Genomic DNA, 13,231 nt, shown 5'->3' on the forward strand with positions numbered 1-13,231 from the left:
TGCTTTCATTGTTGTAATGACTTCAGTCATTGACTTGACTTAAGTGCACTTACGTCACTGTTTTTAAATGACATGACTTGACTTAAGTCTTTTGGAAAAATGACTTGATTTGGACTTAAGTCATTTTTTTAAATAACTTGGGATTAATTTATGTGTTTTTAATTAAAATATATCTTAAGTTTTGCACATTAAACACTTTATTGCTGTATATTGCGTTCGTGATATTTTTTTAGTTAAGTTGTTGCTTATAATCGGACGAGTTTACCAATTTTAATAGTTTAACAATTTACTTTTATATTAAAGACATGACTTGAAATTGTCTTGCTCTCATAATGACTTGACTGGGACTTGACTTGGGCAACCGATGACTTGGACTGGGACTTGACTTGTTATTTTTGCAAAAGACTTGACTTGGACTCAAGTTATTACACAAATAACTTGACTTGGACTTTAGTCAGTTTTCGTTTGCTTATAGCGGTGGCTTTAAGTTTAATACAGCGATGCTGACAAAATAATAATGGCAAAACAATGTTTTTCTTTGTGTTTTTTTGTATTTTATTTCTGTATCGTATATTAGTCTCTTTAGTGGCATTTGGTTTGGGCAACTAAGCATTACGTTTGAAATGACTCCTAAAGTCCTGCGTCAATTTGAAAAACGAAAATTTGAATGACCAGAGAAAATGACGTTTTAAGTAATGAACCACCTTGTTCAGCATTAAAAAGCAGTTTAGCAAGTCGCTAAAAATGATCGGAATTCTCAAACTCATTGCAACCAAGATTAGCTATTGTGATTAGCATGTGCGCACTAAAAGGCCTGCGGATAATTTTGATGTTTTACAAGTACTCCACTTTAAAAGCGAAGCCTAAATCAGCGCGCTTCGCTTGTTGCTCATTAAGGCAAAATGCTGTCGAAGGTTTCGGATTTTGCCAACGCGCTGCTGTTACTCTATTTGGCCGCAATTGGAACATGCAGAGGTGAGGCCAAAATTATTTACAATCAGTGTCATTTCAAAGGCATACTTCGATACTTTAAAAATGTTTCGATTAATGATCGTGAATGTTTTATGAATGATATAGCATAGTCTTGGTTGAAATATAAACTTTGTAAGTAACGAATCAGTACAAATCATACCAAAATATACGAAAGTGCGCGTTTTATTCAAACAGCTTCTCCTTGTCTGTGTTTTCCAAGATCTATGTACATTGTTCAGGTTCATTGCTAAATTTTGGTAGATAGCTGATTCCATAAGTTAGCATGCGTAAATTGCGTATGTTAGGTGCGCAAACGGTCTGGAGATGCTGCGAAAGTCGCATTTTCGCACTGGAGACACTGCTGAAGTTTAAGGCTGAGTATGGCAGATGACCTAATCCGGTTAAACAACTAAACGACAATATAGTTTTCTAAAACATACAGCAATTAATATGCCAAAACTAAACATAAGCAAGGTACCGGTACTGCTGTAGTTTGCTATAAGCTATGCCACGCATTTCAATAAAACAACGAATACATTAGAAGAAAAGAAGCGTCCTTAAGTTCTAAGTATCACTTCATTGGTAAATGAGCCACACTGTGTAGTTTTAACACCACTATTTTCTTACTAGTAAAATTCATTTATAATTGTTACTTTTTGTTTTGTAATTAAAATTAAACCGCTAAAAATGTGTCGACAGTTTAAGTTCGTTTGAGCAGTAAATCCTAAACAAGAAAACTAAAATAAGCTTCGTAATAATGTGTCGTTTCAATAGATGTCACGGACTATGTGACATTCCCATACCAATCGCAATTAATGCAGCTAACTTGTTGCCTTACGTTCTTTTGTTGCTTCCTCGACCATCATAACAACTTTAACGCCCCTTTGTTGTATTAAACTGTAGTTTTTTTGGTGTTTCTATAGTTCTAAATAAGGAAATGTCTATCAAATCAGCTAGAGGGACAACTAGATAAGACCTATATTTCGTTTTCTGTTCCGATACTCGCTGTTTATGGCAAAATGTCAGACCGTCTAACCCAGCGTTAGTAAACTGTGGGCCGCAGAGGCATTTTTAGTGGTGCGCGAGTCACTTTCGAATATTTTAGTGTTATCATAGCGTTGTGGGCCGCGTGATAACTGTACATTCATTGCACATAGCCGCATATTAATTTGCATTTATAGCCGTACATTTGCATTTCATTTGTTTTAAAAGTACATGTGGCTTGGAATTTGTATATTGTCTCAGAGTGGTTTAGACCCACGTGCCAAATGTCGTCCTGAGCAGCCTAACTGTCGAACTTTTTTTTTGCAGTTTAACTATATGTAAACGCAATTTTTGTTCGAGCTTCGCGCGTATATTCTTCGTTTCATACAACGTTTTACATTATGGCATGACAGGGTTTTGAACATCGAGACGCCGTGTGATACTTCACCTTAAAAACAGATATCTTAAAACTTTTTTAAAAAATTGAGTTTTAAACCAACAAACACAAAAAAATGCTGCGTTATATCGCATACCAATGCAGAAATCCCAATATCCGTTAAGAATGGGCACCAAAACCACCTGAATATCGTGCGAGTAAGTATGCTATGCGTTTGGTTTGGGATTAGCTCCGATTTGTTTATATTTGTTATGCCCATTACTAAGTTTTTCGTTAGGCCTTTATGGGTTGTGCCGTTTTTACAAACTGATTTTCAAGTTACGTTGCAAAGTAAAACGTCCGATGTTTTTAAGCCGAAACTTGTCAACCCAACAATGACCCTGCGACGACATCGAGTGGCCGACAATGCTCGCCAGCTGCTTGTAAAAGTCCGGAAAACAAGGAAAAATGCTTCGAGGCTGAAGACTGTGTGTGTGACTACGAGTGTGGTTTGTCCTGCATTGACAAAGGTGCGTACACGAAGAATCGTCATGAGTTACTTTAGAACAGCGTTTCTCAACCGGGGCGCCGCGGCGCACTGGTGCGCCATGGAAGGTTCGGGACCCGGGACTCGAGTAAGACCGCGTAAAACTACCCGATTCCCGAGTCTGACGTGCGCATGCGCAGTATCAAATTTTAAAACTGTTAAGGCGGCAAAATGTAAGTTGTAAAAGTGTAATAGCAAATGTGAAGTATTTTTAAACCATGTAATGCGGGTGGATCAATTATGACACCAATATGAGTGGATTGCAGAAAATCCACCTTAATTTAGTCGGGTAAATGGGTAAAATACAGGCTGTAGAATCAGCGCTGGACTCGGAACTCGGCAAAATCTTACATTCGGCCGGAGTCGGAATATGGTGTGTTTTTTGGCCTGAGTCGGACTCGGGAGTCGGAATCGGGTTGTTTTTAACCGACTCCGCAGCCCTGTTACTAACACCACCGACATAATAACGCCAAATTCGCATTAATGACCACCACAGAATAAGATCTAAAATAGTCTAGATAAGACATAAACATGTCGATTTAAGCTCCAAATTAATCGGAATAAGTCAAAATTACGCCCAGGACTATAGCGAAAGGGTATGGGATGATTGAGGGACACATGTTTGGCATTGGCCGTTTGCTGTCGACATTTGTGTGCCGCTGTTTTGGCCCCGGATTTGTTGCCTCTGTTTCGGCTTATAGGCGGTAGTTGGTGGTGTTAGCAATTAGGATAGGGTTCAAAATATTCGAGGAGTTGGTGTTAGTTATGGGTGATGTTTGGAGCTAGATAAAAGGTTTTTGCCATTTAGGTCTGATTCCGATTTCGTCATTTTTACGCCTTATTCCTAACTGTATTTTATTCCGAAGTTGGCGTTGTTCTTATTGTGGTCTCAAGGCTGGAGTCTATTTAGAAATATGCAACTATATTATAGGTCGGATGAATAGCGAGACGATCACTTGACATCGGGTGTTAGCTCCGAAACGATATTGTTGGACTTCCCTATAATCACAAATCGTCTTACGCAGCTTCAATTAACAAGTTGTCTGCAATGCTGTAATTCATGTAATATAATTACAGCAAGTCCGTGCCCTCCACCACCCGAAATACCTAACTTGAGTCGAATTGAGGTTACGAGAAAGGACGGAAACTCTTCACGCGTACCGGTGTACGGCCAGCCTTACCTGTACGACGACCAGCTCGAATACGTGTGTGCACCTGGCTACAGACTGGACCTGGAGGTGAAACACCTTTGCGACGGATTCGGAAAATGGACGTATCCCAATGCTTCGAAATGCGTTCGTAAGTAATCGTTTCATCCAGATTACAGTAAGGATATCAATGAAGGGATTTGGTTTAGCCAACAGTAAACCAGCGATACAACTTAGGTCATTTCTGCACAAGCCTGGTTACAATACGCGAATATTTATCTTCCAAAAACGCCTTCATTATGCAAGGTCTCTGATTGGCCTACCTAATAATATATATATATGTCTACTATCCATTTTTTTTCAAATGATTTAAAGGAGAAATCTTATTGCATTATAAAATTATTTTGTTTTAAAACCCTAGTAAACATTTTAGAATGCCACAGAGATTTTTTTTTACGTTAAATACAGAGCTATTCTCCAAAAATAAAAAACGGTAGAAAAGAAGTTCTCAAAAACAAACAAGGGTGGAAAGGTTGTTCTTTACCTACCATTACACCAGGAACTGTTTGTAGTCGGTCCAAAGCATTTTGAAGGTCCCAGGACTTTTTCTCTAACCATTCCGACATAAGCAGAAGAACGGGCAAGAGTTTGCGAACCAAAACCAAAAAGCCTTAAATTCAACTAACGCGTTTTGCCCTGCAGGCGCTTGCGGTGAACAGAAGCGAAGCCTTAAATTCAACTAACGCGTTTTGCCCTGCAGGCGCTTGCGGTGAACAGAAGCGAAGCCTTAAATTCAACTAACGCGTTTTGCCCTGCAGTCGCTTGCGGTATACGAGACGCGGTTGCGGTGAAACAGAAGCGACTTGAATGCGGCAAAACCTGTCTGACCGACGACGACTGCGCCACAGCAGAGAAGAAACAGCTTTCGTGTCTGTGCGACCGCGCTTGCGGGAGAACGTGTGTTGATCCCAGTAGGTGGAAGACATTATTATTTGATCGGATTTGTATTTGTGGGTGTAGGGATGTCCGGTTAATTGTTCTTTATTTTCTCTCCAATAGATATTAGGCACCAACCATTAAAAACCAATGGCCATTTTGAGGAACCTTTCAAGGCCATATTATAGTATACTGCCTTACTTTGCGTTAGCATAAAATAGTTGTTTTCCAGCTTCAACTCACGCTATTATTATTGTTTTACTACAAATGCCGGTATATTTGGTTTTACGATGGCACCGCCGCCATACTAGTATCATGAAAGCACTGATAAATGGATCGCACTTTTCAGCAAACGTATAGTACGAGACAACCTTTGTTGGCTGAAGCATTCCGTTTGGTAAAATAAAACGTAATGTCTGTCGAGTAAAACGACCATAGCATGATAATGTTAATAATGAATCCACCGTCTACATTTTACCAAGTAAAATAGTTTTAGGGCAGTTTGTTCAATTGAAACACCTCTTACAACTTGGTACAACAAAGCCAATGCCCTTAGCTTACCCTCGTCCTGTTTAGCGAAGTACGTGACTTGATTGCGACTTACGTTGTCTCATGCTGTTTTGGGTGCTGATATCACATTGGAATGCGTTGTTCTGCTCAGACAGGGATTTAAACGGGACTCAAATGTAATTTAAATGTTAATTTATAGCCACCATATAAATTCACGATTTTCAGGCAATGCAGAACCCAGAAAACCCTCTTGGATTCACTTTCGATAGAATAAAAACTATAAATTATTTCACGTTCGTAGTTTCGATAAGACAAAGTATTCTTAACCAAACTTTTTTTCAATATACTGAGACTTTACTATAAAAACAGTTTTATTATAAAGCATTCGTCTAAAGCAAACATGGGCAACATACGGCCCGCCAAGCGAAGTAATCCGGCCGGCGGCTTATTTTTGCTAAAATACCCATAATTAAAAACAAGGGCGAGTTTCTACACATTTGGTTGTATGGTATCTTAAACACCCTGTCACAAATTTAATTATTGTAGCCCTTTGAAGCATAACTAATGTGTTAGGCCGCGGGAACTGCCGTCCGTGTCGGCTACCCGTCGCCACGGTTTCCCCTCAGGAATAGGACATTGTGTGAATTTCGCAGCCTCGGTTTTCTCGGCGCTGCGTGATATCTTTGTGTCGATTTCGTTTGCTTTTGCGTGGTGTCGTTTTGATATTATTCGTCGGGTGGATACCGAGAGAATCGGACGCATTTTGAGCACGGTTTGCAATCTCGTTGGTTAGAGACAAGCTGTAGCCTTATGCGAGCACTTGGTGTGCATGGTTATTTGCCGTATACCGATTGTCGTTCTGTCCAATAAACGTCTTGCTCGAGAAAGTAAAGTCATTCCTATCCTTAGCAGCTACTTTGGGGATTGTGTCCCGATCTAGTCTGCGACAATTGGGGGCTCGTCCGGGATTTAAACAAGGTTTGACTTAGAGACCTCTTCAAGACGTAGTAGAAATGGACAAGATAGTCGAGGCAGGAAAGAGCATGGGACTCACAAGTGATGACCTGGTGAAGTTCGTGCAGCAGGCCGCAGAACGCGAAGAACGTCGCTTGGATCGCGAAGCAGCGGCCGAAGAAAGGCGGGCCAGAGAAGAGGCAGCCGCCGAAGAATTGCGGGCCAGAGAAGCTCGAAGAGAAAACGAGTTTCGATTAGAGATGAATCGGTTGGAAGTTGAAATAGCTCAACTTGAGCATCGGAGACCAGTCCTATTAAAGCTGGTCGAATTCAAGAAAAAAGAAAATAGGCCGGATACTTCCGATGATAGTCAAGAGAAGACTACGAAACAAAAGTGGCGAGATCGACAAGTCAAAGTGGACAAGCAAGTAGAAGCGTTTGAAGAGATGCCTACCACAGGAATATGTGACACAAAGATGCAATACACAGACGCTTTGCATCCGTCGCTTGTCGCGAAAAATGCGATGAACAGCAAAGAAATTGCCGCGCCTGGCAAGGGCAGTTTAGGAAGCTTGGTTGACGGAAAAGTGACCGGGAAGAGTTCTACTGAGGAAGGTCAGTTGTACGACGAGGCTTTGGAAGCGGAAAACGAAAGGCGTTGTGATGACGCCCAGTTGTACAGCGAGGCTTTGGAAGCGGAAAACGAAAGGCGTTGTGATGACGCTCAGTTGTACAGCGAGGCTTCGGAAGCGGAAAACGAAAGGCGTTGTGATGACGCCCAGTTGTACAGCGAGGCTTTGGAAGCGGAAAACGAAAGGCGTTGTGATGACGCTCAGTTGTACAGCGAGGCTTCGGAAGCGGAAAACGAAAGGCGTTGTGATGACGCTCAGTTGTACAGCGAGGCTTTAGAAGCGACAAGCGAACGGTGGGTTGAAGACGTTCCGTCGAGTCTCGAATCATTGGAAGCGGCCGACAATTCGAAGATATTGGAGTTCGAAAAGCAGGAAACGGGGTCACACTTTGCACCTCTTACTCAGAGGATGACGTGGAACTGGAGTTCTTGTGCATTGCGGATGGTCTACGGGCGTTTTCGAAGGTGGTTCAGGTTGGAAGCAAAGTCATTACGCCGAACAACCTCAACAGGTTGTTTGACATGTCGCCGGTTGCCAAATATGTGCGGCCCTCACCGGACAGAGACAAAATTGAGTGGCGCGCATTAAAATGGGTCATGGCGATGACCCGAGTTGTTTAAAGTTAAACGACTGTAAATGTGCATGCGTGTTTTCTCGTTTGTTGGTTTTCATTTCGTGATCTTTAAAATTTGTGCTTTGAAATGTATGTATTATGAGATAGCTTTAAAGAGAGGTAAATTTCGTCGCATGTATGCGAATTTGCTAGTATGTTTGTCTTGATTTTGCTGGTTTTCTTAGATTTGTGTCTGGCTGAAATGTAAACATTGCAAAGTCGTCTTAAGTTGGGGTAAAGTGTGGACTGTAGTTTGTTTAATTTTTGCTGGAAATTTGTGTTGTAAACTTACTTTGTGCCATCGCGAAGTTAACTTTGGTTAAAGTGTGTATTGTACTTTATTTTTACTTCGTTTTAAATTTGTGTTTCGTTAAATAAGCCAATCGCAAGGATTGTCTTTAAGAGGGGGTAAATGTCACAAATTTAATTATTGTAGCCCTTTGAAGCATAACTAATGTGTTAGGCCGCGGGAACTGCCGTCCGGGTCGGCTATCCGTCGCCACGGTTTCCCCTCAGGAATAGGACATTGTGTGAATTTCGCAGCCTCGGTTTTCTCGGCGCTGCGTGATATCTTTGTGTCGATTTCGTTTGCTTTTGCGTGGTGTCGTTTTGATATTATTCGTCGGGTGGATACCGAGAGAATCGGACGCATTTGAGCACGGTTTGCAATCTCGTTGGTTAGAGACAAGCTGTAGCCTTATGCGAGCACTTGGTGTGCATGGTTGTTTGCCGTACTGATTATCGTTCTGTCCAATAAACGTCTTGCTCGAGAAAGTAAAGTCATTCCTATCCTTAGCAGCTATACTTTAGGGATTGTGTCCCGATCTAGTCTGCGACACACCCTTTCTCGCAAAACTCTTTAGCCCATTTTAAATAGTGAAAGGGAAATTATATTTCCCTTCTGTCGTTCTCGTATATATTCCACGCGATTTTTTGGCATTTTAACAGACAAAAAGCGTCCTCTGCGTTATGGTGCTCTCCGCAACGAAAGTTCACAAACTTATCCTTATATTTATTCATTTTTTACGCTTCGGTCGAATGTATTCCGTCTTTAAATTATGAAGTAAATACCAGCGGTTTTCTAAACTCTGAAACATACCGATTTACATGTTGTCAACGTAATTTAATTAATGAACCTGATTTATACCGTCTTTGCATATGGCCGTTGTACCGCAAGTAACACATCGGTAACTTAAAGCCTCAATAAGCAAAAATCATTGTAAGTCTTTTGTGAGCAAGTTTTACGTATTTTAATCTTAACTTTTGGGTCAATGCGCCCCACAACTTGATAAATGACAATATATCAATAAGATATGTAATCTATATTTTTTATCTGTGCTCAATGCGTCACGTCCCCCTATAAATCTAAAAAATAAATAAGGAAAATGTCTATCAAATCACCTAGAGGGACAACTAGATAAGACCTATATTTCGTTTTCTGTTCCGATACTCGCTGTTTATGGCAAAATGTCAGACCGTCTAACCCAGCGTTAGTAAACTGTGGCCCGCAGAGGCATCTTTAGTGGTCCGCGAGTCACTTTTGAATATTTTAGTGTTATCATAGCGTTGTGGGCCGCGTGATAACTGTACATTCATTGCACATAGCCGTATATTAATTTGCATTTATAGCCGTACATTCATTTGCATTTCATTTGTTTTAAAAGTACATGTGGCTTGGAATTTATATATTGTCTCAGAGTGGTTTAGACCCACGTGCCAAATGTCGTCCTGAGCAGCCTACTTGTCGAACTTTTTTTTTGCAGTTTAACTATATGTAAACGCAATTTTTGTTCGAGCTTCGCGCGTATATTCTTCGTTTCATACAACGTTTTACATTATGGCATGACAGGGTTTTGAACATCGAGACGCCGTGTGATACTTCACCTTAAAAACAGATGTCTTAAAACTTTTTTAAAAAATTGAGTTTTAAACCAACAAACACAAAAAAATGCTGCGTTATATTGCATATCAATGCAGAAATCCCAATATCCGTTAAGAATGGGCACCAAAACCACCTGAATATCGTGCGAGTAAGTATGCTATGCGTTTGGTTTGGGATTAGCTCCGATTTGTTTATATTTGTTATGCCCATTACTAAGTTTTTCGTTAGGCCTTTATGGGTTGTGCCGTTTTTACAAACTGTTTTTCAAGTTACGTTGCAAAGTAAAACGTCCGATGTTTTTAAGCCGAAACTTGTCAACCCAACAATGACCCTGCGACGACATCGAGTGGCCGACAATGCTCGCCAGCTTCTTGTAAAAGTCCGGAAAACAAGGAAAACTGCTTCGAGGCTGAAGACTGTGTGTGTGACTACGAGTGTGGTTTGACCTGCATTAACAGAGGTGCGTACACGAAGAATCGTCATGAGTTACTTTAGAACAGCGTTTCTCAACCGGGGCGCCGCGGCGCACTGGTGCGCCATGGAAGGTTCGGGACCCGGGACTCGAGTAAGACCGCGTAAAACTACCCGATTCCCGAGTCTGACGTGCGCATGCGCAGTATCAAATTTTAAAACTGTTAAGGCGGCAAAATGTAAGTTGTAAAAGTGTAATAGCAAATGTGAAGTATTTTTAAACCATGTAATGCGGGTGGATCAATTATGACACCAATATGAGTGGATTGCAGAAAATCCACCTTAATTTAGTTGGGTAAATGGGTAAAATACAGGCTGTAGAATCAGCGCTGGACTCGGGACTCGGCAAAATCTTACATTCGGCCGGAGTCGGAATATGGTGTGTTTTTTTGGCCTGAGTCGGACTCGGGTTGTTTTTAACCGACTCCGCAGCCCTGTTACTAACACCACCGACATAATAACGCCAAATTCGCATTAATGACCACGACAGAATAAGATCTAAAATAGTCTAGATAAGACATAAACATGTCGATTTAAGCTCCAAATTAATCGGAATAAGTCAAAATTACGCCCAGGACTATAGCGAAAGGGTATGGGATGATTGAGGGACACATGTTTGGCATTGGCCGTTTGCTGTCGACATTTGTGTGCCGCTGTTTTGGCCCCGGATTTGTTGCCTCTGTTTCGGCTTATAGGCGGTAGTTGGTGGTGTTAGCAATTAGGATAGGGTTCAAAATATTCGAGGAGTTGGTGTTAGTTATGGGTGATGTTTGGAGCTAGATAAAAGGTTTTTGCCATTTAGGTCTGATTCCGATTTCGTCATTTTTACGCCTTATTCCTAACTGTATTTTATTCCGAAGTTGGCGTTGTTCTTATTGTGGTCTCAAGGCTGGAGTCTATTTAGAAATATGCAACTATATTATAGGTCGGATGAATAGCGAGACGATCACTTGACATCGGGTGTTAGCTCCGAAACGATATTGTTGGACTTCCCTATAATCACAAATCGTCTTACGCAGCTTCAATTAACAAGTTGTCTGCAATGCTGTAATTCATGTAATATAATTACAGCAAATCCGTGCCCTCCACCACCCGAAATACCTAACTTGAGTCGAATTGAGGTTACGAGAAAGGACGGAAACTCTTCACGCGTACCGGTGTACGGCCAGCCTTACGTGTACGACGACCAGCTCGAATACGTGTGTGCACCTGGCTACAGACTGGACCTGGAGGTGAAACACCTTTGCGACGGATTCAGAAAATGGACGTATCCCAATGCTTCGAAATGCGTTCGTAAGTAATCGTTTCATCCAGATTACAGTAAGGATATCAATGAAGGGATTTGGTTTAGCCAACAGTAAACCAGCGATACAACTTAGGTCATTTCTGCATAGGCCTGGTTACAATACGCGAATATTTATCTTCCAAAAACGCCTTCATTATGCAAGGTCTCTGATTGGCCTACCTAATAATATATATATATGTCTACTATCCATTTTTTTTCAAATGATTTAAAGGAGAAATCTTATTGCATTATAAAATTATTTTGTTTTAAAACCCTAGTAAACATTTTAGAATGCCACAGAGATTTTTTACGTTAAATACAGAGCTATTCTCAAAAAATAAAAAACGCTAGAAAAGAAGTTCTCAAAAACAAACAAGGGTGGAAAGGTTGTTCTTTACCTACCATTACACCAGGAACTGTTTGTAGTCGGTCCAAAGCATTTTGAAGGTCCCAGGACTTTTTCTCTAACCATTCCGACATAAGCAGAAGAACGGGCAAGAGTTTGCGAACCAAAACCAAAAAGCCTTAAATTCAACTAACGCGTTTTGCCCTGCAGGCGCTTGCGGTCAACAGAAGCGAAGCCTTAAATTCAACTAACGCGTTTTGCCCTGCAGGCGCTTGCGGTGAACAGAAGCGAAGCCTTAAATTCAACTAACGCGTTTTGCCCTGCAGGCGCTTGCGGTGAACAGAAGCGAAGCCTTAAATTCAACTAACGCGTTTTGCCCTGCAGGCGCTTGCGGTGAAGCAGAAGCGAAGCCTTAAATTCAACTAACGCGTTTTGCCCTGCAGTCGCTTGCGGTATACGAGACGCGGTTGCGGTGAAACAGAAGCGACTTGAATGCGGCAAAACCTGTCTGACCGACGACGACTGCGCCACAGCAGAGAAGAAACAGCTTTCGTGTCTGTGCGACCGCGCTTGCGGGAGAACGTGTGTTGATCCCAGTAGGTGGAAGACATTATTATTTGATCGGATTTGTATTTGTGGGTGTAGGGATGTCCGGTTAATTGTTCTTTATTTTCTCTCCAATAGATATTAGGCACCAACCATTAAAAACCAATGGCCATTTTGAGGAACCTTTCAAGGCCATATCATAGTATACTGCCTTACTTTGCGTTAGCATAAAATAGTTGTTTTCCAGCTTCAACTCACGCTATTATTATTGTTTTACTACAAATGCCGGTATATTTGGTTTTACGATGGCACCGCCGCCATACTAGTATCATGAAAGCACTGATAAATGGATCGCACTTTTCGGCAAACGTATAGTACGAGACAACCTTTGTTGGCTGAAGCATTCCGTTTGGTAAAATAAAACGTAATGTCTGTCGAGTAAAACGACCATAGCATGATAATGTTAATAATGAATCCACCGTCTACATTTTACCAAGTAAAATAGTTTAGGGCAGTTTGTTCAATTGAAACACCTCTTACAACTTGGTGCAAAAAAGCCAACGCCCTTAGCTTACCGTCGTCCTGTTTAGCGAAGTACGTGACTTGATTGCGACTTACGTTGTCTCATGCTGTTTTGGGTGCTGATATCACATTGGAATGCGTTGTTCTGCTCAGACAGGGATTTAAACGGGACTCAAATGTAATTAAATGGTAATTTATAGCCACCATATAAATTCACGATTTTCAGGCAATGCAGAACCCAGAAAACCCTCTTGGATTCACTTTCGATAGAATAAAAACTATAAATTATTTCACGTTCGTAGTTTCGATAAGACAAAGTATTCTTAACCAAACTTTTTTTCAATATACTGAGACTTTACTATAAAAACAGTTTTATTATAAAGTATTCGTCTAAAGCAAACATGGGCAACATACGGCCCGCCAAGCGAAGTAATCCGGCCGGCGGCTTATTTTTGCTAAAATACCCATAATTAAAAACAAGGGCGAGTTTCTACACATTTGGTTGTA

The 13,231-nt window shown here is 41.1% G+C and overlaps 1 protein-coding gene across 1 annotated transcript in view; it reads left to right on the forward strand.

The window, feature by feature from the left end:
• Window positions 1-879: 879 nt before the first annotated feature.
• LOC146135975 (uncharacterized) overlaps window positions 880-13,231 on the forward strand; it is an 81,032-nt gene continuing 68,680 nt past the window's right edge. The window contains exons 1-7 of the mRNA XM_083396114.1: window positions 880-975; window positions 2,707-2,862; window positions 3,957-4,178; window positions 4,846-4,998; window positions 9,859-10,014; window positions 11,097-11,318; window positions 12,100-12,252. Coding sequence (XP_083252240.1) covers window positions 903-975; window positions 2,707-2,862; window positions 3,957-4,178; window positions 4,846-4,998; window positions 9,859-10,014; window positions 11,097-11,318; window positions 12,100-12,252 — 1,135 coding nt within the window. The 5' untranslated portion in view covers window positions 880-902. The remainder of the gene's footprint in view (window positions 976-2,706; window positions 2,863-3,956; window positions 4,179-4,845; window positions 4,999-9,858; window positions 10,015-11,096; window positions 11,319-12,099; window positions 12,253-13,231) is intronic.

This window comes from Ascidiella aspersa, chromosome 8, assembly GCF_963924565.1.
Source record: "Ascidiella aspersa chromosome 8, kaAscAspe10.2, whole genome shotgun sequence".
Classification (NCBI taxonomy): domain Eukaryota; kingdom Metazoa; phylum Chordata; class Ascidiacea; order Phlebobranchia; family Ascidiidae; genus Ascidiella; species Ascidiella aspersa.